This window comes from Heptranchias perlo, chromosome 6, assembly GCF_035084215.1.
Source record: "Heptranchias perlo isolate sHepPer1 chromosome 6, sHepPer1.hap1, whole genome shotgun sequence".
Lineage (NCBI taxonomy): Eukaryota > Metazoa > Chordata > Chondrichthyes > Hexanchiformes > Hexanchidae > Heptranchias > Heptranchias perlo.
In genome coordinates, this window is record NC_090330.1 from 36,899,671 (window position 1) to 36,919,309 (window position 19,639).

At 44.5% G+C, this 19,639-nt stretch overlaps 1 protein-coding gene across 4 annotated transcripts in view; it reads left to right on the forward strand.

Moving 5' to 3' along the window:
• Positions 1-19,639, forward strand: part of c6h11orf65 (chromosome 6 C11orf65 homolog) — a 75,066-nt gene that overhangs the window by 14,534 nt on the left and 40,893 nt on the right. For all 4 annotated transcript variants that reach the window (XM_067986119.1, XM_067986116.1, XM_067986118.1 and 1 more), the window contains one exon: positions 9,036-9,140. In XM_067986119.1, coding sequence (XP_067842220.1) covers positions 9,106-9,140 — 35 coding nt within the window. In that variant the 5' untranslated portion in view covers positions 9,036-9,105. The remainder of the gene's footprint in view (positions 1-9,035; positions 9,141-19,639) is intronic.

A 19,639-nucleotide genomic window follows, 5' to 3' on the forward strand; every position in this document is an offset into this window, starting at 1 on the left:
GGTCTTTATCTTCATTTCATCAATGCTCTTCCTTTGCTAATATTTACTCCTAAAAAGGTCACCTTCTCTTCTGCTATTTGCGCCTTTTTCGGATTAACCTGTAAACCTTCTGTGGTTAACAACTGTAACAGTTCTCTTAATAACATCACATGACTTTCCATGTCCGGAGTAAGCGACAATAAATTGTCCACATACTGTATCAGACACTCAGGCCTCTAAATTGAATTATGGCGTTAGCCATTTGTTGTTGGAAAATAGAGGGAGAATTATGGAAGCCCTGTGGTAAACAAGACCAGGTATACTGTTGGTCCTGGATGTAAAGGCAAACTTGTATTGGTGTTCCGGATTAAGGGTGATGGACCAAAATCCATTTAATATGTCCAACACCGTGAACACAACAGGTTTTGGGGTTGGTCTTATGAACACTTCCGGTGCTGATGCCATCGTTGGAGCACATGAGGGCATTAGCTGTCGATAATTAGTCGCCAAGAGCCATTGGGTTTTCTGATAGGCCAAATAGGTGAGTTTGTTTTAGTCGCTATTGGGTGCAAGACGCTTTGCTGGAGGAGTGAGTCGATAACCTTTCCAATATGCTCATTTGCTTCTCGTGGGAAGCAATATTGCTTTAATGGATGGAGCAGGTTCTATGTCAACCACCCCCTTCATTCTACCACAATCGTGTTTATGTTTGGCGAACGCCACCTCATTTTCTTTTGCGACTTTTTGTATCTTGGTGGGTATATTGCGGAATATTTCGTCCAAATCATGCCCCTGTACCACAGCGATCATATCCTGATATTACTATGGAGTCCTCGATTTATGTCTCCTCAGCTTGCCAAATAGTGCTGTTTGCTAAATCCATAACCCATCACCTACCCACCAGCATATCTGCTCCAATCACAACTTTCTTATTCGGCAGGTTTATAAGTACACACACCCACGTACTCTTACTAGATCCTATCTTAATAGGAGTTGGCTTGGATTCAACGCCAGTCTGGGTATTCCCCGTAAAACCACTAAATCTGGAGAGCTCCCCCATGGCTGAGGGAGATTCCCTAGATTCTTGTATAGATATGAAAGTTCTGGATGTTCCCATGCCAACCAAATAAGTGCCGCGGTGGCCTCTTACCTCGGCGGTTACACATGGTCGTCTGTATAAGTCATGCTGCAACGGGCACAAATAGTTGGGAGAGACCTGACCCCTTCATTGGGATCCAGGGGCGGAATTGATTTTCGGAACCCCTTGTTGTTCTATTTCACACACCAGAGGGGTGGTGGAAACCACTTCTTTCAACGTGGCTCTCACGTAGTCTTTGAAGATTCCTTTAAATCTGGGTGCAACTCCGCTGGTCCCTTACTAACAGGACTTTGTTTTCCCGTGGGGGTTGTTCCCCTCTTGCGTGTGGCGCTTTACATTGTCTAGCTATATGTCCCAATTTATTGCAGTTGTAACATTTTACGTAAGGGCTCAATTTCGGGGGTCCCTCTTTCTTGCGTCCCTCATTTTTCCATGATATATACTGGCTATTTTGTTTTTTCCGTCAGTTTTCTATTTTTCCATTTAAGTACCACCCATCTCAGGACTCAGATTACCATTTAGGTGGCGTCCTCTGCATCAAAATTTCTCCATGCCGCTTGTAAATGTGGTTGTGCTTGACTAATTAAAGTCCTGAACCACCTGGCAATAAGATTGCGGGCTCACAGGTTGCCTCAGTCCAATCCTGGCCCATAGACTCTGTTACAGAATTGTCACAATCAGTTGGTATATACTTCAGGATGTTTGTTGGGTTCTTTCATACAGCTTGTCAGCACTTCACCGGGCTCTCCCCTATTAAATGCAATGGCAGTAAGTACAGTCTCTTGGGTCTGCGCCCAAGTTCCTCGGCCATGTTTCCTATCCTGGGAAAGTGCCCCATATACCACCGAACCTAAAGTCCACAGTAACAATTTTACCTTTTTGGCCTTATCCATCCTGCTAACCTCCGCAGTCTGTTTTACCTCGGCAAAGTGCTTTTCCACATCTCCTTTGCAGTCAAATTTGGGTATTTGTTTTGACATTTCCTGTAACTGCTGTGGACTATAGCGAACGGCGTACCTACTGGCTATGGTTCCCCTTGCACCTGTGTTGGGATCGACATTATACTTAACCTGTTCCACTGGGGCATGGGGGAACACTCATCCCTGGGGAGCAGTCAACATGATGCTCATATTCAGCAGCCTCTCGCTCTAGGTCGTCCCAATCCTGATCATTCAACTCACTGTCACTATCATCTCCTTTCATAGTACAGATAATTCCCTATTTCACTTGTAGGGCCTTCTCTAGTTGAGCAATTTTACGATTATAATGATTGTGTGATGCCGCTGACCTTCTAAGGCTTTCCTTATTAGCACACATTTGCACCCGTATGGCTGCCTTTAAATCATCTTTGTTTTTCCAACTTTCTCATTGTATCTAATGTTTCTTGTTGGGCTGCCTGATTCCCAGCTAGTTTTTCCTGTTTGACCAGAGCCTGGCTCTCGAAATATTCTACGCATTGTAAGAGATTCGGAGGTGACACCAAATTGGGTACTACAGTCCTTTACTTCAAGCACAACCAAGTATTAATACATTTCAGTATTTAAACAGTAATTTACAGAGAAGTAAAGTGATATTACCCCGTTCCTTCTCTGGGTAGAGCGCATATTCCAGCTGGCCCCTTCCGGTGCAGCGTGTCGACTTCTACAACTCTACCCAGTGACGTGCCCTTCCTTTGTACAATTCTAGTCACGTACACCCTTTCAAACAAGGAATTGTTTTTCACAGAGCTCCAGGTGGTTAGCAAAGTCATTGGTTTTCCTTTAACTGTCTTATCTGTCTCGCCATTGTTCCTAATGTCAATGGTTTTCTGCTGCTATCTCAGAACTATCTTTCCGGAGTCAGGCAGGCAGCTTGTAACTGTCTTGTGGTATGAGTCATCTAAATTCAGTGATTGTGTTAAGCCAGTAATCTTCCACTTTGAGAAAATAATCAAGAATGATTCGCAATGCAGGATGGTTAATATGGCCAAACAAGAGATGTCCATTTTACTTCTATCCCCAATACTCTTAGTGTCCTTCTAAGGTTTGCATGCATTTATCATTATTCTGACCCTCTCTTTTCCAATCATCGATAGTCTTTATTAATTGCTCTTTTACTTCCTCTAACTCCTTTTTTTATGTTATCAACTTCTGTTTTTAGTTCTTGCCTTTTTTGCCTTTGTCTTTTTCCTTACTGAGGGCAAGTAACCAATCGACCTTGGCTTGTTTCTTCAAAGCCGGTCGTTCTCCCAACATACATGACCACCTATCATTGTATGCCATAAAAGGTTCAACATAGTGGCCTTCTGTTGGGAACCATTCCTCTCTCCTAGGCAACTTCTTTTCTATTTACTTCTGTATTACTTCTTCCATTTTAATATCCTGCTATGTCCCCAGCCAGAAACCCTGTTTCTGTTCTACCACTGGACAAGATATTCTACTTTGGCAGTCTATTCATGGGGTCACTATTCAGGCGCCAAGTTTGTAGGAATTCCATTCCACCAGAATTTATGGACCCAAGCGATAGAGAGCCAAATAATACAATAGTTCACTAAACTAAACTACTGTTTATATTTCATAGACAACAATATGTACAACCTGTTTCTTTGAGAGTTCCATGTCAAGGCAGTGGAATGATCAGTTCCACGCCACATGAGGCCTTTCTTTTCTTGGACGTCCTCCGGGATGGGTCTTGGTCTTCTGTCTTCTCCACCGACTGCAGTGCCAAGAGAATGGTTATGGGTCTTTTTATATCTTTCTGATGCAGATAGGTACTGACACGTCTAGTTGCAAAGTCCTTTTGTTACCATTGTTGCTGGTTGCAATGTGGGACACCCACAGACAATTAAAGCCAGCGGGGTGCCACTTAAGACTATTTACATTGCTATTTCAGGTCATTAACAGACCTGATTAAGGGAATATGTCTGGAGGGGTGGGATTTTAGAAACAACTGGGACTGTTTCCCGTACTGAGGGAAACACTCCCAGTTAAAATGGGCATGTTGCAGCCATCAGCCTGTGGCAGCTGCAAAGGTCCATTTGACAGGTTGGGGGGGGGGGGGGGGGGGAGACGACCCTCACTCATTCATTGCAGGAGGCCACTCTGTCACTTGGGACAAAGTTTGGCCTCCACCACCCTCCTCCTGACAATCAAAGTCACCAACTTGCACACTTACCCCGGGGTCCAGACACATGTACCTACCTTGCGGACCCCCTCAGATGTACATCTTCCGGATGGGGGCCGCCGTAGCTGCAGTCATGACCTCCTCGGAGGGCGAACAGCATCACCAGCCTCGCCGGCCACGCCGTCCACCTCTGACACGTGGAGCTCCACAACACAGTGCTGTGACACATCCACCTGCACGGCAGGAGGGAGGGCAACCGCAGAGAGAGATGCGTCGCAGAGGGCACTACCCTCGCCACAGGGTCCACAGACCGAGGCTCAGCTTCCTGGACCTCTCTGAGCAGCAGTGCACACGGAGGCTCAGAGTCACGCGACATGTAGTCATGGACATCTGCAGCCTCCTTCATGCTGAGCTGCTCCCGGCTGGCCCCAGCACCATCTTCTTACCTGTCGCTGTCAAAGTCACCACTGCCCTCAACAACTTCTCCTCCGCATCCTTCCAGGGTGCCACCGGGGACATTGCCGACGTCTCTCAGTTTTCTGCACAAAAGAGCCCTGCAAATACACGTACACCCACTCTGCAGTGACACAATGGGTGGCATTAGGTGTGGGTCCTCATTGTGATCCTCAGGAAAGGGCATTATTGCACAAATCAGACAAGATTCGCAAAGACTTGGCAGTCGTGGTGCCAATATAATATGTGATGTGAGTTGGTCAGAAATTAAATAGCAGTAAAAACCATGACAAACCCTCAAACACCCTTGTGCATCCCCTTCATGCTCACGACACGTTTGCCTTACGCTGCCTACTGCACATATGTGATGCATGCCCTGTGGCTGCAGCACAGGTAGTGGCAGGTTGAGTGTGGCTGACCGTGAAAGAGATGCATCAGAGGATGAGCATGAGATAGAGCCATGAGGATTGGGTTGAGTGGTAGTGGTGGGATGAGTACTGGTGAGATGAGTATGTGCAGGTAAGATGAGGATGAGGTTTGAGTGGGTGTGAGGGGTGAAATGACAGAGTTGTGTTGGCAGTGCAGAAGGAGATGTGGGGTGGGGGCGGTGATGTGGCAGACTGAGTGTAGGGGAATGAGTAAGTGTACTCACTTTGGCTGACCTACTTGGGTCATTGCAGCGCATCCTGCACTGTATGCAGGTGCGCGATATGTTGGTGGTGCAGGTGACCTCCTCTGCCACCTCAAGCCAGGCCTTCCTGGTGGCAGAGGCAGGCCGCTTCCTCCCGCCCGCCGGGGGGAAGATCTCTGTCCTCCCCCCTACTCCTCACCCCATCTAATGATACCTGGAGTGAGGCATCATTAAACTGGGAGCAGCCTTCCCCCTGGGCTGCTCCATGCTGTATTTTTTCCTATTTCTTGCAGCATCTGTCAGTGGAGGACTGCCCCTTTAAATAGAACTCCTCCAGCTGACAGACCTTACTGCGCATGCGCAGTCCGCCCGACGCGCAGATCAGCAGTGGGGAACCCGGAAGAACAGGTAAGTGGATCCAATTAGGCTGCGATCGCGCACGGGGCAGACTGATTTTACCGGGCGCGTTACCCACACGCCCAATCGCCTCCCTGCCGCGAACCCACAGCCCTGGCAATATCGAGCCCATTGTGTCTCCAGTATCTGTAAATTGCTTGCGCCCAGACTCAAATCCTGTGTTTATTTGGATCACAGTGTTCTGTTCACGTGGTTTCCAGCAATGTTGCCAAATTGGAACATTTCCCTTCACTGTCTTCCCCCTTCTGCCAAGCGCCAAGCAACTCTGGACACCTGTTTTGTACAGGTGAGAGGAGGAAAATGGGGCACATAAAGTCAAGACATTGGGCTCGATTTTTGCACCCGCCATCGGGTGCGTTGGTGGCGGGGGGGCTGCGAAAATTGGGGAATCCCGGGGCGGGGCAGGAGCCCGGCTCCAACCCGCTTACATGCGCGCGCAGCCCCCGCATGTGGGACTCCCGCCGGCAATTAAAGCCGGCGGGGTGCCACTAAAGGTATTTATTTAGGTATTTCAGGTCGTTTAGAGACCTGATTCACATGATATTTTAGGAGAGGTGGGATTTTGCAAATATCTGGGACTGTTTCCTGTACTGGGGGAAACACTCCCAGTTCAAATGGACGTGTTGCAGCCATCAGCCTGTGGCAGCTGCAAAGGTCCATTTGACAGGTGGGGTGGGGGGGGGGGAGGGGGGGGAGACCCTCACTCATTGCAGGAGGCCACTCAGTCACTTTGGACAAAGTTTGGCCTCCACCACCCTCCTCCTAACAATCAAAGTCACCAACCTGCACACTTACCCCGGGGTCCAGAGACATGTACCTACCTTGCGGACCCCCTCAGATGTACATCTTCCAGATGGGGGCCGCCGTAGCTGCAGTCATGACCTCCTCGGAGGGCGAACAGCATCACCAGCCTCGCCGGCCACGCCGTCCACCTCTGACACGTGGAGCTCCACACCACAGTGCTGTGACACATCCACCTGCACAGCAGGAGGGAGGGCAACCGCAGAGAGAGATGTGTCGCAGAGGGCACTACCCTCGCCACAGGGTCCACAGACCGAGGCTCAGCTTCCTGGACTTCTCTGAGCAGCAGTGCACACGGAGGCTCAGAGTCACGCGACATGTAGTCATGGACATCTGCAGCCTCCTTCATGCCGAGCTGCTCCCGGCTGGCCCGAGCACCATCTTCTTACCTGTCGCTGTCAAAGTCACCAATGCCCTCAACAACTTCTCCTCCGCATCCTTCCAGGGTGCCACCGGGGACATCGCCGTCGTCTCTCAGTCGTCTGCACAAAAGAGCCCTGCAAATACACCTACACCCACTCTGCAGTGACACAATGGGTGGCATCAGTTGTGGGTCTTCATTGTGATCCTCAGGAAAGGGCATTATTGCACAAACCAGACAAGATTTGCAAAGACGTGGCAGTAGTGGTGCCAATATAATATGTAATGTGAGTTGATCAGAAATTAAATATAAGTAACAACCATGACAAACCCTCAAACACCCTTGTGCATCCCCTTCATGCTCACGACACGTTTGCCTTACGCTGCCGACTGCACATATGTGATGCATGCCTTGTGGCTGCAGCGCAGGTAGTGGCAGGTTGAGTGAGGCTGACTGTGAAAGAGATGCATGAGAGGGTGAGTATGAGATAGAGCCATGAGATTGTATGAGGATTGTGTTGAGTGGTAGTGGCAGGATGAGTACTGGTGAGGTGAGTAAGTGCAGGTAAGATGAGGATGAGGTATGAGGGGTGATGTGACAGAGTAGTGTTGGCTGTGCAGAAGGAGATGTGGGGTGGGGGCGGTGATGTGGCAGACGGAGTGTAGGGGAATGAGTAAGTGTACTCACTTTGGCTGACCTACTTAGGTGATTGCAGCACCTCCTGCACTGTATGCAGATGCGCGATATGTTGGTGGTGCAGGTGACCTCCTCTGCCACCTTGAGCCAGGCCTTGGTGGCAGAGGCAGGCCGATTCCTCCCGCCCGCCGGGGGGAAGATCTCTGTCCTCCCCCCTACTCCTCACCCCATCCAACAATACCTGGAGTGAGGCATCATTAACCTGGGAGCAGCCTTCCCCCTGGGCTGCTCCATGCTGTAATTTTTCCTATTTCTTGCAGCATCAGTCAGTGGAGGACTGCCCCTTTTAAATAGAGCTCCTCCAGCTGACAGACCTTACTGCGCATGCGTAGTCCGCCCTCCACGCAGCTTAGCAACGGGGAACCCGGAAGAACAGGTAAGTGGATCCAATCAGCCTGCGATTGCGCGCGGAGCAGACTGATTTCACCGGGCGCGTTACCCACGCGCCCAATCGACCCCCCCCCCAGCCGCCATGGTAATATCGGGCCTATTGTCTTTGCCTCATTTGCATCGAACCACCCAGAAATTGGCGGGTGCTTCCTACAGCTGGTAGAAATGGATCAGGTATAAAGGTGGGCAGAGATCTGGCATCTGAAAACTCCGTCCACTTTTCTAATTGTGCATAAATTGGGCAGACTTGATCGGAAAATCCAGGCTTCGCTATCTGAGCTCAGATGAAAAATGGCCACTTGGGTGAAGTAAATCAGGGCTATGGCAGCTATTTAACTTTATCCAAGGATGAATTATCATTTTCAGTGCAAGCAGGAGAAAATTAAGACAAAAGAAACAGTAAGATTCTTTCCAGATCCCTCTGAATCTAAGTAGCACTGCTCATTGAGCCACATAGCTTGGTGTTATAGGCAAATTAAAGAATGTTGGAGGTCCTTCATGGTGTGCTTTCTAATACAGAGTAAGAACTCATGTTTTATTTAAAAAAATAAACCATTGGGTTATGCCATATTTGGATCTGTTTAATTCATGTGTATTTGTGATAATACTAAAGTACATTTGGGTGCAATAATGGTCATTCTGTGTAATATATTTTTTAACAATTAATATACTTATATATTTCTATTTCTCTTTCACATCTTTGGGTGCACTGTCTCTGAGAATTAGTAAAAATGTGTTTTGTCTCAGATATAACCTTTGCTGTATATTCTTTAAAGCCGGAAATCTCTAATATCTAAATCCACATTTATTCAACTAAGATATTTTCCCTATGCTGTATATCATGTATGTTATATGAAGCTTACCAAACAGATCAGCAGTAGTTACATTTGGTCAAAAGATCCTTTGACAATGTGGAAAAAGCACCAAAGATTGATTAGGATTTGTATAAAATTTAGTGATAAGTATCAACAGGAACAAACAAATGGAATTAAAAACTCTTGAATAAATGTATTTATATTTAAATCCAAATGATGATAGACCTGTATTTTTTTTTAATTGTAGTTATGAGATACTTCAGTTCTTTAACCATATAGTGCATTCATCAGATATCCAATATGGTGGCAGTTTTGTCGAATTAAATGATGTGATGACACCATCCTTGACAGTGAACTAGAAATGACTGAAGAAATAGCACAAACAAGCAGCGGCTGGTAAGAGACAGATTTGGAATTTTAGACATCTTGTTAGAATTTAACATTATAATGGCTGTTACATTTATGGATCTTTTATAACCCAGAAAAGAGTTGTTGGGACTTCCTGGATCTTTGAATATCTGGCCTTTCAAATTAAAAAAGAAATTGTAAGTGAAATATAAACTACACCAATCACACAACCTTGGGGTATGGGCCCATGTATGGCAGATATATTATAGATAAAAGTAGTGTCATGCACTTGTGTAGGAGCAACTCTAAGCATGTATACACCATGCAGGATTGTATGCTCAAGGCTGCTGAATGGGAGAAGGATGTGTGGATTATAGTGCATGAGTCATTAAAGGTTCAGGACCAGTGAAGCTATTGTGAAAACAAATGGGGCATTAAGATGTGTTGCCCTATAATTAAATATAAAAGGGGAAATACTATTCTTTCTTTGTCAGGCCACATTTAGAATACTGTGTCCAGTTTTGATCCCTTCACATGGTGGGGGAGATAGAGTCCCTGGAAATGGTTCAGAGAAGGACAACCAGTTTAAGGATCCTCAGTTACCAGGACAGACTACGAGACCTGGGTTTTTTTTTACTTTGGAAAAGCATAGACTTTGAGGAGATATGATTGAGATTTTTAATATAATGAAATGATTAGATTTGGTCCAAGGATAGGCTATTTGAGCTAGGTAGGTTAGAGAAGGCCAGGGGCCACAAGTAGAAGTTGCAAAGACATGAATCTAGCTTTGATACTAGGAGGTACTTCTTTTTGCAGAGAGTTATTCATGTCTGCAATAAGTTGCCGGCACGTGCAATGAGTGTGGATTCACAGTAAGCATTTCAAAGGGAACAGGACAAGTTCCTGAAAGTGACAAACTTATCTGTGTATAGAAGGCAGATCATTAGGGTTTGTGTCATTCAGTCACCGTGGTCTCCTGGAGATTGCTTGATTGCCTTTGGAGGTTGGAGAGGAATTTCCCAGAGTTTTTCCCTAAATTGCCCTAATGTTTTTTTCTTTGGTTGTTTACATGGCTATATGTGTAAGGGGGGACGGGCGGAGTGCAGATGATGGTGTGCAGAAGTTACAACATGCCTTATCCTTTCCTTTTTCATATGTTTCATATATATGTAGGGATGGAATTGTACCTCAGCAAAGCCACTACCTTCAGAAGAGGAGGGAAACATGATGGCTAATATACATCATTATAGTAAATATTATTATGACATTACATCTCACCCAATGCTATCAGCAATGCTGACTCATATAGTTGTACAGGTTCAGTGATTTTTGCAAACCAATGATCTTTTAAACAAGACTTCATTAGAAATTCTTTCTCATCTGACACTGTTGGATCCTTTTGAAAGTGTGCATACTGGAGATGTCAGGATGTGATTTCCACAACCAGGTAGCAAACTTTGAAAAAATATTTGAGCCCCACCTCATGTACTTTTTTCCCCTCTTTTGGGCAGTGGTACGAAAAATGTTGAGAAAGTTGGTTTTAATGGGTCCTGAAATGTATCATTGCTGTAATAAGTTGTATTTCCCACTTCCACTACATAGTTTGGAATTAATCTATAAATTACAATATGGGAGAACATCTCAGTAATTTTCTCCTTGCCCATGCAGTAATCGTACCCTGTATAACACAGGGCACTGTCTATTTTGTTGGGTCATTTGTGGATTAATCTATAGATCATAATGTCTGACTTCTAAATTTCAGAAATTCAGTCCTGAAAAATTATCCCAAATGGAAAACAAATTAGTAGTATTAATTACAGCACGTAAATGTTTGTTTTAGTAAGTGCCTAATTTTTCCAATGTCTTATCTATGTTTACAAGTACCACTAAATAAAGGATAAGATCTGTTTCTACAGGTATAAGCAGCAAAAAATTACACTGCGCAAGCTTCCTGCCTGCCATTTTGGGGCCTTAGGAAGCTGCATAGTGCTTGACAAACGGGCGCTATGTGGCCCAGTTTAACCCCCGTTCTCTTGAATGCGCTGGTGAGGATAAGGTGACCCGATCGCAATTTTCAGCATCTGGAGATTTTTGCTTTTTGTTTGTAATATTTTATGTGTAGGACGGGAGGGTGAAAGAGGTTTTATGTTGTTGATCAATTTTTTTTGGTCTTTCACATCTTTTTAAAAAAAAAGAAAGAAAAGCTTTCAGCACATTTTACACAAATAGATTGAGTTTCCAGTGACTTTTCTAATGTCTGTATGTACATTTATTCTCACTAAACTCGAGCCACCCAGATTTACACAGTTTTCTGTACATGCAGTCCTTTTCATGCTAGGGATCAAAGTATTGCTTATTTCTCTGTTAGAGCTACACCTACTTTACAACTCTGAAACAAAAGAAAACAAAACATTTCCTATCTGGTACACACCCAGTTATTGTAGATAATTACTTTGCTCAGGAATCATTAGTAAGGCTTTCATTCCCGCTGTCAAGTCTAGGTTATCTTGTTTCAACAGGCTTTTTAGCACTTGATCCACGTGGAGATATTTGAATCATCAACAGCTACAGGTGTGGTGCCTGAAGATTGGAGGGTAGCAAATGTTGTGCCTTTGTTTAAGAAGGGCGGCAGGGAAAAGCCTGGGAACTACAGACCGGTGAGCCTGACATCTGTAGTGGGTAAGTTGTTAGAGGGTATTCTGAGAGACAGGATCTACGGGCATTTGGAGAGGCAGGGACTGATTAGGAACAGTCAGCATGGTTTTGTGAGAGGAAAATCATGTCTCACGAATTTGATTGAGTTTTTTAAAGGGGTAACCAAGAAGATAGATGAGGGCTGTGCAGTAAACATGGTCTACATGGACTTTAGCAAAGCCTTTGACAAGGTACCGCATGGTAGGTTGTTACATAAGGTTAAATCTCACAGGATCCAAGGTGAGGTAGCCAATTGGATACAAAATTGGATTGACGACAGAAGACAGAGGGTGGTTGTAGAAGATTGTTTTTCAAACTGGAGGCCTGTGACCAGCGGTGTGCCTCAGGGATCGGTGCTGGGTCCGCTGTTATTTGTTATTTATATTAATGATTTGGATGAGAATTTAGGAGGCATGGTTAGTAAGTTTGCAGATGACACCAAGATTGGTGGCATTGTGGACAGTGAAGAAGGTTATCTAGGATTGAAACGGGATCTTGATAAATTGGGCCAGTGGGCCGATGAATGGCAGATGGAGTTTAATTTAGATAAATGTGAGGTGATGCATTTTGGTAGATCGAATCGGGCCAGGACCTACTCCGTTAATGGTAGGGCGTTGGGGAGAGTTATAGAACAAAGAGATCTAGGAGTACAGGTTCATAGCTCCTTGAAAGTGGAGTCACAGGTGGATAGGGTGGTGAAGAAGGCATTCAGCATGCTTGGTTTCATTGGTCAGAACATTGAATACAGGAGTTGGGATGTCTTGTTGAGGTTGTACAAGACATTAGTAAGGTCACACTTGGAGTACTGTGTACAGTTCTGGTCACCCTATTATAGAAAGGATATTATTAAACTAGAAAGAGTGCAGAAAAGATTTACTAGGATGCTACCGGGACTTGATGGTTTGACTTATAGGGAGAGGTTGGATAGACTGAGACTTTTTTCCCTGGAGAGTAGGAGGTTTCGGGGTGATCTTATAGAAGTCTATAAAATAATGAGGGGCATAGATAATGTAGATAGTCAAAATCTTTTCCCAAAGGTAGGGGAGTCTATAACGAGGGGGCATAGATTTAAGGTGAGAGGGGAAGAGATACAAAAGGGTCCAGAGGGGCAATTTTTTCACTCAAAGGGTGGTGAGTGTCTGGAACGAGCTGCCAGAGGCTGTAGTAGAGGCGGGTACAATTTTGTCTTTTAAAAACCATTTGGACAGTTACATGGGTAAGATGGGTATAGAGGGATATGGGCCAAGTGCAGGCAATTGGGACTAGCTTAGTGGTATAAACTGGGCGACATGGACATGTTGGGCCGAAGGGCCTGTTTCCATGTTGTAAACTTCTATGATTCTATGATTCTATAAATGATGCATTTTCTTATTCATCAATATAGACATCTAAAAAAAAGTCTCCGTTTCATATTTCTTTTAGGTTCCCAGTGCCACACACCATTCACTGTACCACAGAGTGGTAGGATGCAGTTTACAGACATAATTCCCCCACACGCTGACCTCCTTATCTCAGTCAAGCTGCTGTGGTAATTTCCTCAGAACTGCTCCTGCCCCGCCGCCATAACTTTGCCAAAAGTATGGCGGAAACCCTGTTTACACTTATAAACATGGTTTCTGCCACAATCTTGGTGAAATTACACCCATGTAGCGGAGCAGCAGCTCCGAGGAAATTCCCAGCTAATGCCATTTTTGACCAGGCCTTCAGTGAAGTGCCCATTTCAAATGACAATGAGCACATGGAACATTGGTCAGGCGTTCCACGTGCAATATGGGGTTTTACCTAATTTAAATAAAATGGGGCCTTAATATGCCTTGCCCACAGTCCATGTACAGGCTTCCTGGCATACGACATCGTGTGCTTCAGACACAGATTAGGCTTCTGTTCTTCGCATGTGTGAAGTGCAACAGTGCTTTGGGGCCTCAGATCACATTATCAGTCCCTGCGTATTCCGCACAGGAATCTAAGTTCACTTTGAAACTCAAGTATAATAAATGGCCAAACCGTTCCACTTAATATTATGGTTATGACAGGCGGTAGAATAAAGTGCCAATTAATTCAATGTATGTAGAAGTTCAGCATTTACATAACGGCCTTACACTTCTGCCGAATATCATTTTAAAGTGGATACTTTATGGAACTTTCCTCCTGTTTGAGATGAAAAGCATAGATGCATTTAAAGGGAAGCTTATATGAGGGAGAAAGGAATAGAAGGATATACTGACAGAGTGAGATGAAGTAAATATAGTGGGAGGAGGCTCATGCGGAGCATAAACACCGGCATAGCGGCCTGTTTCTGTGCTATAAATTCTATGTAATTCTAATGTCTGTCTATAGAATGTCTTAAACAGCCTTAAGAAGTTTGGGTGAAAAAAAAATGTACATACAGCTTCTTGGCTTTACAAGCAAACTATATATTTCATTTGTGATAAAGTTAAATATACTTACCTGCACACATCACAACAGAAAACATCTGTAACTAAGAGAAAATTGATACCTGCTGTTCAGAAACTTGATTGGTGCACTTCACTTAGTTATCCAGTGAGCAGCTGCTTTTCATTTCAAAGGCCTGCACAAAAGCTGTTCAAAGAGGTTGATTTTGATTTGTGTAATCAGTGATTGAGGATTTATAGAGTGCACTGAGATAGGTTACTGTGAATGGAATTGAAGTGGAGCTCAGAAACTAAAATACCAATTTCATGCTCTTTTAGTTTGAAGTAAATAACTTATTCCACATTAAACTTCTTTTGTGCACAAAAAATACTAACCAATTAGATCTGTATTACACAATCAAGTAATTCTGCTATTAACCTTTGACTAATGAGGAATTGGAGGCTATAGAAGACAGGTTACAAATGTACCACCATCCAGTGCTTATATCCTACAATGGCACGGAACATAAGAAATAGGAACATGAGTAGGCCATACAGCCTCTCGAGCCTGCTCCGCCATTCAGTAAGATCATGGCTGATCTTCTACCTCAACTCCACTTTCCTGCCCTATCCCCATATCCCTTGATTCCCTTTCTCCAAAAATCTATCGATCTCTTACGTCTTTTTCCACTTTCAATCTAGTTTTCTATCTTTCCTTTTTTTTTGTTTGTTTATGGGTTTTTGTCCACTTTATTTTGTAGCTAACATTTCAGTGAGGGAGTATTGCTTTGCTGGAAATGTTGTCCTTCAGATGAGATGTCAAACTGAGGCCCGATCTGCCTGTTTGGTTGGACTTTAAGGCCTTTGTGGCAAGGTTGGGACAAGTGCGTTGGGACTGCACTTTCACCTGCCACTGTGACCCCACTTTGCCCCAGTAGCTTTATTTTAATATTGTGGTGAGCTCCCAGGACAATTTCTGCCCTCTGCTGAAAGTTCCCCTTTCAGTAGAGAGAAATCCAGCACTACTGTAGTATTTAAGTGGTTGCAGCAACTTACAGAGCAAGCCAGCGATTGTCTGGGCATAAGAAATTTGAGTACAAGAGGAAAGGAAGGGTGTCTGAGGATGCTACATTAGACACCGAGCCCCTGAATTTTCTGACTCCTTCATTGATTGAAATAAGGCAAAGCAAGCATGCATGCAATCTTTGACACAGAGGGAAGGAGGTCTATCAAAGGGATGGTACAGGCCATGGAAGGAGATGGCCTTGGCTGTGAGTGCCATCTCCAGTAGCCCCCACAGTTATACAGTACCAGCAGAAGTTCAATAACCTCACCAGGTTAGCCAAGAGGAGGCAGTTATACCTTTTACACCTTGTTCCATTGCAATGTTATAAACATATTTTTCAATTCCACCCACTTTGTCCTCCCTGTGTTGAATACCATCTACTACTTACTTAAAATATCCACAAGGTGCCACAAGATCCTTCACACCCTCTTCCTTCCCCTGCAAATGTTACTTAATTCACACCCTAACCAAAGTCATACTAATGGCATTCTTTGTGACCTTGGTGCATTATCCCACCTCATCCTCCTCAACCTCTGCAACCTTTGACACAGTTGACCAAACCATCCCCTTCCAATGCTTCTTCATTTTCCAACTCGGTGAGACTGCCCTGGTGCCCTGGCTTGGCTCCACTCTTATTTATCTGATTGTAGCCACGTCATTTATCTGATTGTAGCCACAGCATCTCTAGTAATGGCTTCTCTTCGCACCCCCATACTGTCACATCGGCAGACCCCAGTATCCATCCTTGCCCCCTCCTCTTCTTCATCTACAGAATGCCCCTAGGCTCTTGATCTATAGACATAGGGTCAGCTTCCACATGTATGCTGATGACACGCAGCTCTACTTCTCTACCACAGCACCAAGCAGAGGAACAGCTCCAAGAAGAATCTGGCGCCTCAGCTTCAGAGCTGCTAGCACCTCTTAATGCATGCTGCATTCATTCTCTCCCTACCAAGCACCAACCCAGTAATGTCCACTCAGGAGGAAGTGGTTATCGATCCTGAGGGGAGTGCTTAGGGTGACACACTGCTATTGAGTGGGCAAGAGGAACTGGAGCTGGAAATTGAGGAAGTACTTGTTGCTGGCCAGAGAGTCAGGAGATATCAGCCCTTGGCTGGCCCAGATCTCAGGGGTCCAGGATTTAAAAGAGAGATGGTTGCAAAGCATCAAACAGCCCTGCAGTCAACCCTGGAGCACATGACCGCTCCAGAGCAATCTACAGCATACGTCCCCATCAGTGCCCTCCCCCCCCCCCCCCACCCCCAACAGAGAAATTAAGGACAATCACAGCTTCTGGCATGGACGCAGTAACTGCTGCCATAGACACCTGGGTCAAGAGGCTACACTGATACAGTAGCAGTCAGGTACAGCAGTGCTAGTTGCACCCGCAATTGGGCTGAGCTTCTTACATTTAGGCGTGTACAGCCCAATAATCAACTATGCAGTAGCGTAATTCAGTGATGTAACATTAATATTGCCTTGAGATCTGAAATGGATGCTCGTTGATTTCTCATGGGTACTTCCGCTTCTTCAAAAGCAGACCGAGTAAACCCTTGGTAAGACAAGGTGAGATATGAATCATTAAGCTGCTTTGTTGCATAGAGAGTGAACATTCGGAGCAACAATTATGATCAGATTCACTTAGATCAAACAGTATATCTTGTCTTTACGTAATAATACAAAATAACAAACACACTACATTTCACCACATTAGTGGGTCATCTAGCTTGACTTAAACAAAATAACACCTAACTACTCTCCTGCATTCTCCTGCTGAATCTGTCCAAAGCTTGCCCTCCCAGTTTTATGTTTAAAACCTGACTGACTGCCTCTGTCTCTGTCTATGTTTTTTATCACCCTGTGTTCACAGAATGGATCAGAAACTTCCCAACACAACCAATGTAAGGTATTTATTGATTGCCAAGTCAGGCTAACAAATTGCTTATTATTTATACTTTCTCCCCATGTGGACACACTCACTTCCCTAAATCCAGAGACAGGCACAGGTTGACAAAGTAAGGCTCAGGAATACCCAAGTAAACAACTAAAACGATGTAGTTTATTAATACAGAGCACTTGTAAGCTTCCCACTGCATATGCAACTAGGTCCAAACTATCCACTAGATTTTCAGGATTCTCTGAAGCTAAGTAAAAAAAAATCCCATTGCCCAGTGACAGCTTTATCCCTCCAGGTTACAATAGTGAGGCAGGCTGGCTGATTAAGTCCTTTTGATAGCAGACTTGGTTCCAAATTTCCATTGCCAGGTGTGACATCTTGGAGCCACCTTGATGTCACAGAGATCTCACTTAACCCCTCCTTTCCAAAGAGGATAGCCACTAGTTGGTCATTAGACAACTGATCAGTGTGACTTTGAGCTCTCACTGGGTGTACATCAGATACCAGGAGCTCCTGATGATTGTCATGGTGAGCAGCATCACTTGCTATAAAATGTGCTGCCATCTCCTGACCACATTATGGACATACATGGTAGCCCATCAGGCGGCAATTGGACCACTTGAAGGTGCAGAGCATAAGCAGCAGCTTGCTTCTTTGCAACCCAACAAGAATGATAGAGCTTGCATTTATATAGCACATTTCATGTCCTCAGGATGCCCTAAAGCACTTCACATCTAATTAATTATTTTGAAGTGTAATTACTGTTGTTATGTAGGCAAATACAGCAGAGAACTTCCATACTCTCCTTCAAATAGTGGCATGAATTTTTTTAATCTACCTCAACAGGCAGTTTAACATCTCATCTGAAAGATGATGTCGTTAACAATGCAGCATTCCCTCAATACTGTACTGAGGTGCCAGCTTAAATTATGGGCTCAAGTACCTGCTCAAGTATCTGGAGTATGGATTGAATCTATAACCTTCTGACTCAGAAGCAGAGTGTTTGAGTGTTCCCACTGAGTCAAGTTGACACATAATTGCAGGCACTAAGCCCTTCTCATACACGACATCCAGACAATGTGTTCGAACAACTGCCATCCCAACTCTGAGAGTTCCTCATCATCATCTGCCTTCAGCATGGTGGAAGGACCTACAGAAGGCAGCTTACTCACATACAAAGCTTACTCATCGCCAATTTCTTAGTCCAGGTCCTCATGTGAGGAACTTTAGCAAAGAGGCATGCCCACTGGCTGACTCTCTCTCCAGGGTACTCAGACTGGACCTCACTGCAGCCACGGCAACCTGTCGAGCCAACTTAAGAGTCACTCATACCAGCGAGATTCCTCAGTAATTATCAGGCTCACTAGGATTCCCCCTTGTGGATATAAATCATAACTGCACTCTGGAATACCAAGTATATGTACCTCAAACAAAATCCTAACCAACCTCCAAAAGGTAACCGACGTGGTTCTCAGCAGTATCCTCCAAGACCTTTACTGTTCCCATTCGTCTTGCCTATAACAGTTTTAAAGAACTCAGCATGAATAACATCTACCACTGCTGCCCTACATTTAATAAAGTAATGCAATGGGGTTCATATAAGCCTATCTGTACAGTACAGACATCTGTAATAGCACTAAAGAATGACAAATCCCTAGGACCAGATGGTTTCCATCCCAGGGTTTTAAAGGAAGTAGGTGAGTACATTGCGGATGCCCTAACTATAATCTTTCAAAGTTCTCTAGATTCAGGAACTGTCCCTCTAGATTGGAAAATTGCACATGTCACTCCGCTTTTTAAGAAAGGAGAGAGGGAAACTGGGGAATTATAGACCAGTTAGCCTAACATCTGTTGTGGGGAAAATGCTGGAGTCTATAATTAAGGATAGGGTGACTGAACACTCGAGAATTTTCAGTTAATCAGAGAGAGCCAGCATGGATTTGTGAAAGGTAGGTCGTGCCTGACAAACCTGATTGAATTTTTTGAAGAGGTGACTAAAGTAGTGGACAGGGGAATGTCAATGGATGTTATTTATATGGACTTCCAGAAGGCATTTGATAAGGTCCCACATAAGAGACTGTTAGCTAAGCTAGAAGCCCATGGAATCAAGGGAAAAGTACAGACTTGGTTAGGAAGTTGGCTGAGCGAAAGGCGACAGAGAGTAGGGATAATGGGAAGGTACTCACATTGGCAGGATGTGACTAGTGGAGTCCCGCACGGATCTGTCTTGGGGCCTCAATTATTCACTATTTATTAACGACTTAGATGAAGGCATAGAAAGTCTCATATCTAAGTTTGCCGATGACACAAAGATTGGTGGCATTGTAATTAGTGTAGATGAAAACATAAAATTACAAAGCGATATTGATAGATTAAGTGAATGGGCAAAACTGTGGCAAATGGAATTCAATGTAGACAAATGTGAGGTCATCCACTTTGGATCAAAAAAGGATAGAACATGGTACTTTCTAAATGGTAAAAAGTTAAAAACAGTGGATGTCCAAAGGGACTTAGGGGT